Source organism: Ochotona curzoniae, unplaced genomic scaffold (assembly GCF_017591425.1).
Source record: "Ochotona curzoniae isolate NIBS_2020 unplaced genomic scaffold, NIBS_Ocur_1.0 scaffold_4506, whole genome shotgun sequence".
Taxonomy (NCBI): Eukaryota; Metazoa; Chordata; class Mammalia; order Lagomorpha; family Ochotonidae; genus Ochotona; species Ochotona curzoniae.
The window spans coordinates 44,183,273-44,199,815 of NW_024467119.1; the positions used below are offsets into that span (position 1 = coordinate 44,183,273).

Genomic DNA, 16,543 nt, shown 5'->3' on the forward strand with positions numbered 1-16,543 from the left:
GTAGTTTTACTTGGTATGACACGCTGCTCCAACCAATATATTGATTTATTTGAAAGGCAAAACAAACAACACACACCAGAAAAGGAGGAAAAGAGAAGAGAGATCAAATCAAGGTTCTATCTACTTGGTTCACTCCACAAGTGGCTACAATAGCTAAGTCAGGGTCAGGCCAAAGCCAGGAACCAGAAACACCTTCCAGGCCTCCCATGTGCTCGGCAGTGATTCATAGCCTTCCCAGGTGCATCGGTAGGAAGCCTGAGCAGAAGCAAAGCAGCTGAGACTTGAGCCAGCACTCCAATATGGGATCTTGGGGTCATGGTGGTAGCTTAGGCTGTGGTACCACAATGCCTGCCCCAAAATCTAATTTAAGAAACTTTTACCCCAAAAGTGATTTTATGTAATTTCAAACAACATCAACCTGAAATCCATCAGTTACTTTAACAAATAAACTGAAAAGAGCAGATAGGATGTTGCGATAGCATGGCACTTGCCATTTTGGCACCTGAGCAGCAACAGTGGCTATTAACTCACCCTCAAAGAGGCATTACTGGCAGGTAAATGTATGGATGAGCAGTGCTAGGGACACTGAATATATACTTAATCAATATTTACTGATTGGTGATCAGCCACTAATTAGGAACTCAGTAAATATTCGGAAGAATATTTGGAAACGCAGGAAAGACTGAAAAGGTGTTGACAGAGGAAAATTTGTACTAGTTCACTATGGAATCATTTGTCATCCTGAGTCGCTACTCTTCCTACTTTGTCAAACAAGGGGATATGGGGTTTCTGAAGACTTTGGTTATCTGACCTACTTCTGTGTTCCCTTTGATCCAAGTCTGGATTGTTCACGCGAGTGGTTTCTGCACAACAAATTCATCAATATGCTGGTTTAGATCCAGTTACCCTCTTACCTCACTCTCCTCCACCTTTATCAGGGGTCAAAGCACTGCCTTTGCAGCCTGCTTTCACTTAACCTCTCTAAGCCCTTTGGCTGCCCACTTGCTGGCAAGACACATCAGGCAGGGAGGACCATGCTTTCCTCGGTAATCCAGTTCAAGTGCCGGGCTTCTGTTCTGCTTTTCTTCTGTTACTTTTGTGTTCAGTGATCCCACTGCTCACAGGCCTGGGACACCTAAGACTTGATTTTAACACCATTAACTTTACTATTACAAGCACATCTTAGACTTGGCCTTCCTCCATGCTGACTACACCTGACCCACTGTTAGCACCTGAGATGCACTTGACTCTGGGTCCCATGTCTGATTTTATCTCTTAGACTTCTGGTTGGCCAATTCTTATCTTTTCAATTCCAGTGAAGTATTGGGGCTTTAGCAAATGTTCCACAGCCTCTTGAAACATATCTAGGGGTTCTATTTTGGAATTAAATATACAGAATAGTGTGTATTCATATACTATGAATACAGAACAGCGTGATTCAAAGAAAAAGTCACAAGAAAATCAGCATCAATGCTCTGTAGTCCCAGCTGTTTCCAGGCAGCAGAAAGGCACTCCGCCTCCTCTCATTCAGGCACGCGCATCTGCCCCTGGTTCACCTTGTCTGCTCTTACCATTCCCATGCACTACCAGAAAGACAGGAAAGCACACCAATGCATTCAGCTCAATATTTTAACAGTTCTCAACTTTGTAAGTGAAACGTTATTTTAAATGTCTAAATGAAGTTATCAAAGGTAGACTGATAGGCAATCCTTCAAACAGGATAGTTTGATTTAAGCAATTTAAGGGTACTCTCCCAATTCTCTCATCTTGTTCGCCATGTAAGAAAAAGTCAATACACTGTAAATAGAGATGGTTATCATAGCTGACACATGAAGTAGGCCATCACCTTTCTGTTACATAAATGACTGCAATTTAATGGAAGAAAAAGGATTGGCTACATTTGGGATGTGCCTAGTAGCTGCTACAAGACTATGAGAGATTTCAAACCAGTGTGTCTGCAGGTGGGGATACTAACCTTAATATCAGAATTTTTTAAAAGACTTATTTATTTTTATTGCAAAGTCAGAAATACAGAGAGGAGGAAAGACAGAGAGAAAGATCTTCCATCTAATGATCCATTCCCCAAGCAGCTGCAATGGCCAGAGCTAAGCTGAGCCAAAGCCAGGTGCCAAGAGCCTCTTCCAGGTCTCTAACACGTGGGTGCAGGGTCCCAAGGCTTTGAGCCGTCCTGAACTGCTTTACCAGGCCATAGGCAGGGAGCTGGATGGGAAATGCAGCCACTGGGCTGCACCCATAAGGTGCACCAGCACCCATAAGGGATCCTGGCACATTCAAAGTGAGGACTTCAGCCACTAGGCTACTGCACGGGGTCCTAACATTAGAATTTAAGTTGTCTTTACTTTAAGAGAAGATTAAAAAGGCAATGATGAAGGAAGGAGAGAAAAAGAGAAAATGACAAACACACAGTGTACGAGTAAGTTATGACTCTTTATGAAAGCAAAGCGAGAGATGTTAGCAGAACAAAGAATGAAAGGTGGGAAGATGAAAACCAGAAGGGAAACCAGAGAGGTGAAGATGGAGAAGAAAAGCTTGGAAGAACAACTCGGGGGCAGGGGCTTTGACAGGCAACCAGTGAGGCGGGAAGGGAAGGGGAACAGTAACAGTCAATAACTGGAGTCAGGGTCAATGCAGGCTGGTCTCAGTTCCTCAGTAACCAGTGGGGCTGCCCTATGAGGCTAATGGGAAGCGCTGAGGAAATGTGAACATCATGCATTTTACCTCCAGGCCACACGGGGAGCTCTTGGCAAGCACAGGCTACAGAGCCAGTCTGTGTTGAAATGGAACTCTGGAGTGTTTACAAGTGCCTTTTCCAGTGTATCTAAAATGCCCACTCTCACCTGATGTGAAACTGATCAGGTTAGCCAAGAACCACTAGACAAAACATTGACTGAAATGTTTCAGTTCCTTAGAAAGTCTACTGAGCAATTCCCCAAAAAGCACTGAGCTTCAATAAGAAAAATGATGACAGCAGAGCCTTCTGACCATGTAAATTAAAGCTTGGTTTCAAATAAAAGCTTACTGTCACATGTGAAAAGTACTTGTTTTTGAGAAACAAGGAAGGGAGAAGTCTGCTAGACAACTCTGCCTTCACTTTTTTGATTAGAGGAAAAACGCCAGACCAATTAAAGTCCCTTCTTTCCTCAGAATGCCAAACTGTCTGAAATCCACCAGTTTGCTTGCATTCTTTCAAAAATTGCATTTTAAAACCAAGGTCCCTGGGTACCTCTTTTCCTGAAGCTATTTCACACTCCATCTGCCGTGCATGCCACAAACATTTCTTCATCATATGAAATGGGAGTTCCTGCTTGCACATGGTGGTGGCTCCACTCCACCCTCGCTACGAAAAACACATTTTCCTTGGCCTCACACTTGTGTTTCTAGCTCTGTCACATAAGGATTTCACTTTTTGTAAGAAGCAAGGTTCCAAGACTTGACATGAGAGATCCTGTCTAAAAGTAAATCATACTGTCACACACACACACACACACACACACACATCTTTAAACGGACATCCTTTTAGAGCAATGTCTCAATCAAATCAGCTGAAGTTTCTAAAATGATCCAAAATTAAGTCAAATATTACCTACGAGTTTATCAACAACCTGCCTCAAGTAAACAAAGGATGCTAGACTTTAAGCTTTTGCCATAAAGCAATTCTAATTAGCGCCACTTCATTATATCCACTGCTCACTCTTCCACGGCACCTGGAAGAGGAATCACAAGAATGCTCTTTTTTCTTCCTTCTCAAAACCACTTGGTTACAGATTCTTCTAATCTACAACAGACAGAATGCTTGTTCTTAAAAAATAAGAAAAGCAAAGAGAAGAGGTGGAACAGTCAGGAAGGCGGGTGGGGGCAAGAAAGAACAAGCCAGCTAGCAAACTACATGGGCAACTTAATAACACACTGACCACATGTGGCCAGCATCTTGACTAAGTCCAAAGCACAATGACTCCTGGCCACTTGTGGATCATTTTAAGTCTTGACAGCCATCTGCTGTCCCTTAGTCCACACATGTGGCCATTCGAGTCACCAGTACATATTGTCCACATGGACAAGAGCTGGGTCAGCAGAGACCCTTCAAGCCCATCTTTGGAAGCTAATAATGAGACCAGCTTTTTAAAGTTAGCTTTTCTTGCTAACTAGATGATAAGCAATGCAGGAAATCAAAGGGTAGTTTCTTCTTTGATCAAACTAAAAACAATGGTGGCAATTTGTAAGTGAATTTAACTGACTGGGTAATCTCTAATTAACTTTTCATCTATTTGAAAGACAGATTGCGTGCAACACAGTGTATATCAAAACAAAACACTAACTTTTTGTTTTGTTTTATTTTGAGAGGCAGAAACAGAATGCAAGAGATAAGTCTGTAAACTGCTCATTCATTCCCCAAATGTCTATCACAGCCAGAGTGAGCTATGCTGAAGCCAGAGCTGGAAATGGAAGCCAGGTCTCCCGCAGGCAGGAACCCAATCACTTGAGCCATCACTGCTGCCTCCCACAGTCTGCATTAGCAAGGACTGCAGTCAGATGTTGGGACTACACACTCTAATATGAGATGTGGGCATCGAAACCAGTTACCTACTAAGCTAAACCTCTGCCCCGAACACTAGAAGTGCTTAAAAATAAGGCTAAACTCATATCTTTTTAACACTGGATAAACTGTTACCTATGGCTTTTATTCCAGAGACCAAAATTCCACTGATCAGTAGCATACATGGTGTTTTTGACATTCTCAAATCAAAGATGAGCCAAAGTACCAAATGACAATTACATTAAGAGAATTGATTATGTAGAATCTATTTAACCGAGGCCCTTAATTCAGTATGTTTTTCAGCCACATTCAGTCTAGTGGACAAATCTCACCAGGTAAACAAGAAATTTCCAGTGTTATCCTACTCTGCTGCAGAATCAGCTAGATTTCCTTACCATAAAGGACAGTGTAAACTCTGCGCTATTACAGTATAGAACAGGGATTTCCAGCTGAGCATCCCTGGACACTAACACTCCAATGTGCATTATTTGGAGCTTCTATGCTAGAATTTCTGATTACACAAAGTGGACTTTTCAGAAAGCTAGGAGTTCTCAGATATCCGATTATTATCTCACATAAGACATAATGTTATCGTTGCATGCTGCTTTCTGTTCAATATCTTTAACTCAAGATATGAGGTTATCTAGACAGAAATCATGTATTTTAAACGAGTTTTTAAAAATAGTAGCCCAACAAGCCACATAACAAGGACACCGGTCCATTTACATCAAACACTTGCCTTTGTATTTGTCCTCATGGTCTTTGTTGTTTGCTTTCCGCTACTCAGACACACATGACTATCCACACTGACTTAAAACCAGCACTTCTTGTACTTACTTCTGATTTATCAATAATGATAAAACAATCAAGAGACACATAAAATCTTCTAATAAACCAGTGCTGCTATAAATCAATGCTTGTCAACTGACATCAGACATTGCACAGGATAGCTTTCCCCCAAGTTATCTGGTGCAAAATGCCAACAGTGCTGAAAAAAACTTGTTATATAGCATTCTACAAAGAAAAGAAATCATGGCTTGATATTTTTCTTCAAAAATATCATTTCCTGCTTATGGTCTGAGAAAGTAGTAGAGGATGGCCCAGAGCCTTGGGACCCTGCACCCCTCTGGGAGACCAGAAGAGGCTGCTGGCTCATGGCTTAGCACTGTCTTAGCTCTAACCATTGCAGTCATTTGGGAAATGAACTGGTGGATGGGAGATTTTTCTGTCTCTCATGCTCACTATAAATCTGCCTTTCCAATAACAATAAATAAATCTTTAAAAAACAAAAACAATCCTGGACACACAGAACTGAGGTCATGTGAGAACCACTATCCTGCCCCAGAGGGAGATCAAGACCACTCTGCTCAAAGCACTACAGAAAACACCCTCTCTCAAAAGTCATCCAATTTCTCCCTCCACTTCTCTACCACCAACCAGTGTCCAACCACTCCAGAGGGGTTACAACTGGCCCAGAATCTTAAACAGAGAGACACAACTTGTGACTGCATGCATACGAGAATACTGTGGCTTCACGGCATTACAATAAGAAGCTGTCCGTGTCATCTACCCATGATCACTACAGCTCCACTACAGGGCCAAAGCCCTAGAGAACTCCTCTGGCTTACTCTGCCATTGCTCAGAGTGCATCTCCTCTTCCTCCCCACTGTCTTGGATATTAGAACTAAACAGAAGCAACAAGCAAGAGGGTGGACATCTGGTTCAAGTGCCAGCCTCTCTGTTTCAGATCTAGCTCCCTGTTAATGCACATCTTAGGAGGCAGCAGGTGAATGGTCAAGTGCCTGGGCCCCTGCCATACACATGAGAGACCCAAACAGAGTCATAGGTTTCTGGCTTCAGCCTAGTCCTGGACACTGAGGCTTCTGGGCAGTGAACCAGCAGATAGCACATCTTGCTCTTTGTCTTTCATATAAAATAAGTAAATATAAATGAATATATATTTTTAGAAAGTATATATGAGTATTGCTGGGTTTTGCAGTGAGAATACCATAAAACATCTACCTAACAGTGTTATGCTTCTTAATATTATTCATGAAAATCATTCCCATTTTGTTTCTATCTAGCATTAAGTTTCTTACCTGCTTAGAATATTTCCCAACCAAAAGTATATGTAAGGATGAAGAGAAATAATATATACTTCCAAGTTTTTATCAATCAAATCATGAATCAAAGTATCTGTTCTCTTACAGCAAACTGAATATTTGCCTTGCAGGTATCAGCAATGAGGCATAGCATACAAAACTGCCATCTATGATACCAACACCACAAATGGGCACTGGTTCAAGTTCTGGTTGCTCCATTTTTTGTTCAGTGCCCTAATGGCATGGGAAAAACAGAGGAAGATAACCCAAGTATTGGACCTCTGGCCCCCACGTGGCAGAGCAGTACAAAGCTCCTGGCTTTGGCCTGGCCTAGTGCTGGCCATATGCAACCATCCAGGGAAGGAACCAGCAGGTAGAAAATTCTCTCTCCCTATTTCCCCCTCCCTGCCTTCTTCCTTCACTCTTTTCCTTCCTCCTCCTTTCCCTCAGTAATTCTGACTTTCAAGCAAATACTTTTTTAAAAAAAAAAGTTTACTTTGCATAGAATTAAGACAATGTGAGAAAACACAAATCCTACACTAATTCCATTGTACTTTTACACCCACAATTCTTTTCATTAAAAACCTTTGCCAGCCCACCTCTTGTGGAATTCTAGAGCAAAATCCTGAAGTAAACTGGATTTCTGTATTGCCTTTTGTTTTTAAATAGGGTGGGGGGAACAGATTTACATACTTCAAACACTCACAGCATTCATTCAATACAGCAATTACACCACAAGCCCCAACAACTCTTCTTCCCAAGACGCTCTGAGCCAGTCCATTTCCTCCAATCCCTGTCATTAACAGAAATCTAAGCTACCATTAACCCTTGCATACACCCATACACACCTTCACACAGCTCTCTTCTCTTACTTTTTTCTTTTCTAAACTGCTATTTTAGTTTTACACTTTCCTGACCCATGCTGATAATTTTACCTTTTCCTTTAACCTTATAAACGTTGCAAATTACAATAGTTATTTTGAAACATATGTCTGGCAATTCCAAGCCTTTCCTTTCTTAAATTTTTTTTTTCTTACTTGTTTGTTTCTTTATTTGCAGGCAGTGCTTAGTTTCCTAGAACACACTGTCATTTTTTACTCTAAATTTACAGCAAGTTCATGTGATTACTTAGAGGGATAAGTCAAGGCCTAAGATGAAGTGTGAGGTCCCACAGACAGCCTTCACATGAGCTTCACTGATGCCTTCTCTCAGCAGTCCTTGGCAAGAACCACCAAAAATTAATTTCATGGCTGGATGGATTTTCCCTATTTATCTGTTCTGTCAGCTAAGTAACATGAGTTTGGTCCATTCGAGCAGAGCCTTGAGCTTCTGACCCTAAAGCAACAGACCTTGTTCACAATCTTACAGGATAGGAGAATGGATCAATTACTCTAGCTTCTCCTTTTAAGTAGGAGAGAGTCCCAAACTCATGGGAGAGTCTCCTGTTGAACACTCCACCCTTAACGGGACCAAGGTTGTGTTTTCTGCTCCCTCTCTCCCACCCCTGTGGGCCTGACAATCAATATTCCCATTGGCTAGGTCCACTGGATGAAAGCAACTTACTGGGGTTCCAGCATTCACCTGGTCATTGTCAGTGCCACAATATTGTCATGAAAATGTTTTATCTCACCCACTATTTTTAGTTGATTTCTTTGGGGAGTACATCTGTAAGCCCAACTCTGCCACAATTCCAGAAACAAGAACTTCCTTCTATCAATCCTCATTTTAACACCACCATCTTTTTGGAGTGGAAATCTACTCTAGTTCCTAACTAGTATTATCACATCTGGCTGATCTCACCATCTTCCTTGACTCTCTAGTATGCTCTATGATGTTTCTCATACCACGATTTGTACAGTGCAGTCTCCTTAATGTAAACACCATCATTCCCTTGCTCACCAAGGGAAGGAATGCTTATTCATCTCTTGAAGCACAGTCAAAACATCACTTGCCCCAAGAATCTCAATGCTTCCTTCCAAATTGCATCTAACATGGCTGGCAGAGCTTCCCAAAGAGTTCCATAAAGCACTTGGCACCCACAATTATGCTGTGAGTGGTTTATTATCCATCTTCTTTCCTAGAATTTAAGTCCCAAAAGGACCATCAAAATATCTGACTCGTTTCAATGACTGTCCCCACACCTAACATTGGCATGTACTTATAAATATTCAATTAAGAATTTATAGATGGAAAAACCATATAACAAGGCAGATTTGTACTAATGTCAATGTACAATCACGCACATGTAATGATGTTTTGATCATCAGCAGCAAACATGAGTCACCCATAAGATTATAATGCAACTGAAAACTTCCTATCACCTAGCAACATTTGAGCTATCAATTTTATCATTTTATCATTTTATAGTACAAGCTATATTCGCATGTCTGTGGTTATGCTGGTGTTAACAAACCTACTGCACTGTTAGTCATCAAAAAGTACAACACATACAATTAGGTACAGTATATAATACCTAATACAAATTATGCTCTGGGTTTGTATACTTACTATACTGTGCTTTTAATTGTTATTTTAGAGTATATTTATGCACTTACTAAAAAAGATTTTACTGCTACACAGTACGCTGTGATAGGTGAGCAACAGCCTCAAATACCTTTTAATCACAGGATTTGCAAAATCCCTTCATTATATCATTTTCTCTCAGACTTCATCTCATGCTCTGTTCATTATGGCCCCAGAAGCAAAAGGCTATGTATTCTGTCTATGTGGCTCTCTCTCTCCCTGACACACACACACAAATGTGTTTATGTATACATTTAGTAATGTAGGTATATCATGGGGGGCAGGTATGCAGAAGGCTCTACTATAAAGATTTATGTAACTGTGCTTTATGCTGTGTTCACACAAGGGAGTCACCTAAAAATACAGTTTTCAAAATGTATCTTGTTAAAAGATCCATGACTGTCACAACATCTTGACTTCAATACACAAAATATAATTGGATTATCAAAAATATTCTATATATATTCACTATCCCTAATCATGTCTCAAATACATAATGAAACAAAAATGACAATAGAGTTTAAACTAGGTAGTATTTATTAATAGTTGTAAAGTCCCTGAAATACATTAGAATTTTACAAATATAATGTAAGATCCATTAATAAACTCCATGCAGTTATAGTCAGGCTAATACTACATTTCAGGGCAAAAAAAATCACATTCAACAACAACGACAAAAAAACCCTTTAATAAATTAATCGGTTTCCCAAAAATTGTTGTGTGCTGTGAAGATAGATAATGGCAAGAAAGGAAGAGTAAAGAATTCACATAAGAAATAGTTGAATGGTCAACATGACAAGACTTTGCTAAAAAGAGGTAGAAGAATAAAAGACGTCGTGGTTCTACATAATGGGATAAAGACAAAACTGAAAAAAATTAGGATTTGGAGATATTACGAAGACAAAGGCAAAACTTCTTGTGGGCATTTTACACAGTATCAAGAAATGTGAGTAACAATGTCTACTAGTACAGTTGCGTGAATGCTAAGACAGCCCAAAGACCTTGACCATCCCATTCCTATCATCATGACTTGCTGTTGCATGGTATTAAGGATACTGTAGATTAATTAAAGTTCAAAACCAGTTGACCTTAAAATAGCAACTGTTCAGACGGACCTAACCTAATCACAGACTCCTCGACAAGCAGAAAGTTTCCTCTCTGGCAGCAGCAGGAGGTTCTGACCTCAGGGAGCTCTGGGTGCTGAGATGGACTGGCCCTGCAGGAGCAGAGAGAACTCCTTAGTCAACATCCAGGAAGACGACAGGACCGCCCCTACAACTGCAAGGAATGGAATTCTGCCAAGGATCAGCCCCTCTCAAGTGGATTCTATGCAGAAGGTTCACACAAGAGCTCAGCCTGGAAACAGAAGCCAGTGAAGCCCACTCCATCTTTTGACTTCAAAAACACTGATGGAATAAACTAGGGTTTTAAGCCATTAAATCTGAGGTTATCTGCTCCTTCAGCTATAGGAAACTGATGCAACTGCCACTAGGGCGACAAGGACATGCCAGTTTAAGACTCACTGCACTGACAGGACAAGAAAGAACTCTCCTGTGGAAAGTATACAATAAAACAAAGAAAAACATCTGAAAGGGCCTGAAGTGCTCTTTAAACTGTCCCTGTCATGCATGTATACTCATAGACGGCACATACTCCACCATTAGAAACATAAAACACCCTAACTGAATATAACCAGGCAAATATTCTCATCCACTCACAATTTATTCACTCACTTCCATAGGGCATTCTCACTCATGTCTGCCGTCTTTGGAGATCTGCTATTTCAATAATCTGAATAATTTATGTTTACCTGCCCAAATAAAAATATTTGCTTCACAAAAGACAAAAAAAAAATTACAAATAATTAAATTATCTCAAAAAGTTTGCGGTAAGTAGCTGAAAAAATGAGCTTTAATTTTTATCTTAAAACCAAGTTTCCTGGGTCACTATTACAGCTAATGCAGGCTTCCTTAATTTCCTACATGCTAACAAATGACTTTTTATCATAATTCTTATCAAAAACATTTTTCCTGTAATCTTTATGAAATTTTTCCCCTAAGCACTGTCTTACACTGGTATTTAATCAAAAGCTACAAAATCATTAATTACTCAAAAATTGGCATTGAGTAACAACCATTAATCAAACAAAAGACAACCTCATATGTGCATAATTAATAACTGTTTTCTCACTACATCAAAGACTATTGCCTTTCCACAAAATTTTAATCACTTTCCAACATATTCCCATCAACATAATTATATTTGAACACAAAAACAAAAATTTAGAAAACTAAGGCAGTTTTAAGGCTTCCCAAGTTACAACTTATTAGGATTTAGTAATTCAAAAAAATTCCAAGGAAATGAGCCACTCTTGCAACTAACACAGAATTCATTTTTGGAAAATCTTATGAGAACTGATGTAATTATTTAGCTTTTGAATGATTAAAAAAGAGACTTAAAGCAAAACTACACAGCTTTAACCAAACATCAAAGTTATCAAGCGCTTACCAGCACACCATCAACCACATACAGATGGGTTCTAGGACCCCGCCTGCGATTAAGCTGGCTGATCTCACAGAGACCACAGTAATGAAACGTGTCACACCAGAAGAAGCATTAAGAAAAGCCAAAGGCCTTTTCAAGTGTGGTTTTGTTTTCTTAAAACGGAAATGCACCTAACTTTAAAATCTTTAGTCACAGTAGAACAATTCTATTTTTCTTTCCCCATTGTCCCTTGCTACTATGTTAAGTGCCTTGGTGTAATTAATCACACTTCCCAGAACGAGACTCTGTTCACAGCTTCTTAGACACAAAACAACACACCACTAAGTTGCAGACTGGGTGACAACTAAAAGTTGATGAGCCTTCCATCTCTGACACTGCCTACTTTACAGACATGTAAGCTAGGGCTTGCAACTCCCTAAGGCATGGTAAGTGGGGAGCTTCCTGTTAAACAAACAAACAAAAAAAAGACATATTTATATGAAAGCCAGTTATGGGAGTGAGGGGAATCTTTCATTTGGCGACTCATTCCCCAGATGGCTGCAACAGCTAGGGCTAGGCCAGGCTGCAGCCAGGAGAGAGCTGCTTCATCCTGATCTCTCCCGTGGGTGTCAGTGGGCCAAACACTTGGGGCATTTTTACTGCTTCCTCTAGGTCATCAACTGGAAGCTGGATCAGAAGCAGAGCAGAGGGAACGACCAGCACCACCAATACAGGATGTCACCATGGCAGGTGCTAACTTTTCTTGCCACGCCACATCAGTCCTGCTGGGTAGCTTTTATAAGAATTACCAACCTGTAGCTGTTTCCCAAGCTAAATAACTTTGGATGGTGACCTACATAATTTTTATCAGAAGAGGGCAAATTAGACTCAAAATACTTTTTTTAACTTTTCTTAATATTATAAGTTTTCAATAACTTTTGGTGGTAGTATTATTCAAAATTTACTTTTATTTTTCTTAAAATGCTCTAAAGTTCCTAAGATATCTCTTAGGTAGGAAAAAATTCATTTACAACTCTCAGCATATAACTTTTGCAGCTACATTTTTTTTCCCCAGACAAAATTGGAACATGACTATGTATACATGTAAGGAAACACACACACACTTTGTAATGTAAAAAATGGACTATATGACTTAGAATGATTTCCTATAGAAGTTGGCAAGCCTGATTTTCTACAGGGATACAAATGTCCTGGTGTGGTTTAGATATATCCTGGACTCTAGATCCCATTTCAGGTCTTAGAAAAACAGAGACTAGGACAGTTCCTGTCTTGAATCCCACATCTAGGCCAGAGGGAACAGTTAGGAGTCTTTCTGCATTTGCCCATCCGTGTAATAAACGCCTTTTCTATTCATTCCCTCTAAGACACTCCTGTATTTTAGCTGTAGTTCATCACTCAGAAAAGTCGGCCACCATCTAAAACTGCCGCAGGTCAAGATTACTTATGTTGTTGCACAGGAAGCCAACAAATTCCCCAATCTTCATGGGTAATAATATTTTTTCTTATCCAGATAACATCAGTTTATCACAAAAAAAACTTGATAACAAAAGTCTTCGTGTCACGTTTAGAAACATGAGAATGTTTTAATTTTTTTAAAGGCTCCCTTTTCTTTCCTGCGCTCATCATTATAAAACAAGCCACAACAAATGAGAAGTGAGTCACAAGTCAGTATTGTCCTAAGCATGGAAGCACAGAAAGGATGAGGGTTTTCAGATCAAAGGTTACTAGACCATAGTCAATGTCAGTATCTGTTGGTATTGCTGACACTAGCAAAATAAAAATCAAAACAATAAATTATGTTTTACTGGTTAGGTGTGAATTTCAAGCCATATTTTTTAAAAAGCAAGTGTACCAAAAAAGATCTGTCTGCAAAACAGCTCGTGAGAAGAAGCGCTTACCAGGGTGTAACAACAACCAGATACGACAGATTCTGGTAAGAACTATATATTTTGAGCTGGTCCACTGCCGTCATTGAAGAAACCAAGGCAGAAAAAACTCAGTGCTCCCAAATAACAACTGCAAGCATGAGCCTAGAGCCCACACTTGAGAATTTACTCCAAGTGCCACTGTAAGCTTACAGAGTGCTCTGCCTACAGACACGCAGAGAGAAGTTAATACAATGTGGTCAGAGTCAGACACATGACCAAACCCATCAGTAGGCTAGCGGTTTGAGGGGAAGAATGAACCTGTGCTGGTAGTGACGAGGCGCGCAGCCTCCAGACCCACACGGCCTGGGTTCCGCTGCTGCGCTGCTGCTCACCAGCTCTGTGGCCCCAGACAAGTGATCTGAGGTTTGGATGCGCCCGGTTACCCGCCTACACAACGAAGACAGTGGCCGTGCCTTTGGACTCACCCTTCGCTAACTTCTTGGACTGCACCTACACCTCAGCAAGCCTCAGAACTGTCAACACGGCCTGCAAAGATCTCAATCTCAATATTCCAGAAAATGTGAAATGAGATTCCATTTTATTTCTGTTCTAACTTGTAGAATACTGAGAGGTTTCATTTCCCAGGCTTGCCTTTCACTGAAATGGGTACAATAAAGCCCGTCTGTGGAAGGGGTATACAGTTGAGACAACCTGCCAAAGTTCCTGTGAGCAGCCTTAGAAAACAAAATGTTTCACATATTTGCACCAGAGACCGTCAAACTTACTGTTCGGAGTCATAGTAGTCCATACGCTTCTTTTTCTTATTATAAGCTGCAACTCGGAAGGGAACTATTTCCAAGGTGATGAGGCCCGGGGCCATTGTCAGCACTTTGGCGCCGTGAGTTGGCTCATAAAGATCCTTCCCTGTTTCTGGATGAGGCATGCCAGCAGGGTCTCGTCCAACAATATAGAAATTCGCTCCTGCAACCATCCGTGCTCTGCAGTGCCACTGGACCTAGAGCAAAAGTAACCATGCTTCTGTGACACCAACTACTTACAAGTAGTAAACAAAAAACAAATGCAGATTTTTTAAATATAATTACTACTCTTCAGTAGGAAACCTCTCCAAATTGCTCCATTTCTGAAAGCCAGAAATAAAATTAGCAAAGTCAAACAAAAACACAAAATTCTGGATATACAAATGTAAATGGATGAAATGAACGATTAACATACTAAAAGTAAGTAAATGTACATTTGTGTATCTGACTTCACACAATAACCACAAGATCCGATCAAGTTACAGTTGGTCCACAAACGAAAGACCCACAGGGGTTCCCGGATGAAGGTACTGCTACGTCCCCAGTTCCGAATCTGGGTGCTGGTTAACCAATGCAGAATTTCACTGAACTGAATGAAGCACACTAACAATTTATGAACTTTCTCTATATCATACTTTACCAGGTGAAATAAAAGCCAAATGAAAATGACTTAAATTATACGAAAGGTCACACAAGCAGGTATGGAGAAAAGTCATGTCAGTGACTACTACTCAAGGATACCAGGTAAGAACAAAGCAAGAAGCTAGTTAGAGACAGACACGCCATGTCCATGTCTGGCCTTGACAGCTATACTTTCATATTAAAACCTTTTTCTTAAAAAAAAAGAAAAGAAAAGAAAAAACTAGCCAGGCTAACATTCAGAAGAGTGGAACTTTAGCACTTAAAGGGACACAAAGAGATTGTTTCCAGCTCAACATTCCCATTAAAATTTCAAGTCAAGTCCACATAAGTGAAGTGATTTGACCACAAAGTTTAGGACAAATCCTGGCCTAGTTTCCCTTCAGCATGAGGCTCTGCTACTTAATGATTTATAGAAGTATCATGGCTCTATGAAAACAAATGGTATAAATGATACATATAAACAATCAAAACATGTTTTTTCATTTTCTTTTTGATGATATACACATAAGTTTCTTTAATCAAGATAAAATTTGGGAAACTCAAATTGCCTGAGCTTGAATGGGTCACCCTGAGGGGTTTTAACTTTTTTGAGTTGTTCCTATTGGCATTCAGTATCATGTTTCTGAGCAGTCCACATAGACTGCTTTGTCTGGCCTCTTTAATTTTAGACAGCATGTAATGTTGCCATTATTTCCAGGCCATTTAGATTTCTGACGACAGATGACAATGGTCGGCTCTTTATACACTAGCCTGGTCCCCAGTGCCATTTACTCAGTCAACATTTTTAGTGGAATCAGTTTTCATAATCTTATCTCACAAAAGCTGTAAGAAAAATCAATAGATGGAATGTGTAAGGACTTAAATGTACCTAATCACAGTAAATACACAGCAAATGTTAGCCATTACTATCTTTATTATGTCATTCCCCTTTCTATCACTATTTATTTTTCCCACAGTTAATCATTTACCTTGATTTTTTTTTTCCCATGTGCTTAAGTTTTCCATAAGCCTGGGCTTTGTATGTACCTTGTTGTATCCTCCTTCACCTGTAATGTGTTGAATATCATTCCTAAACCCCCTTGCAGTATGGGCAACAGGTAGCTGAGCTGTGGCCAAAGACACACAGTGCCACCCCATTAAAACACCTCCCCGGCTCTGTGCTAGTTCTCTTTCCCAAAGTGTAACCACCACACCTTTTTCTGGCAGCTCTGCTGCTGCCTGCACTGAGCTCCCATCCTCCTGAATGAACAGAACAGCAAAGCGTGTGTTCCCTTTGTGGCCCCTGCCTGTTCTACCACTCACTCTCACATTCAGCTCTCATCAGGAAAATACTGGGCACTCCCCTGTGCCCTAGGAGGCAGACACACACAAGCTCTGCTAGTTTGACCTCAGAATTTTCATCAGCATGTCATTCAGAATTACATCACAAGTTAATCACTTGGCAACTTTACTTGAATGGAAAATCATTTCTGCCTCAGGCAAACTGGAAGCTGACTACATGGAGTTAAATCAAAAAGGCAGTCTAGGTTT

At 40.3% G+C, this 16,543-nt stretch overlaps 1 protein-coding gene across 1 annotated transcript in view; it reads right to left on the reverse strand.

Annotated features, from left to right (window-relative positions):
* Positions 1-16,543, reverse strand: part of PAPSS1 (3'-phosphoadenosine 5'-phosphosulfate synthase 1) — a 95,176-nt gene that overhangs the window by 3,232 nt on the left and 75,401 nt on the right. The window contains exon 11 of the mRNA XM_040966518.1: positions 14,339-14,568. Within this exon, the coding sequence (XP_040822452.1) occupies positions 14,339-14,568 (230 nt within the window). The remainder of the gene's footprint in view (positions 1-14,338; positions 14,569-16,543) is intronic.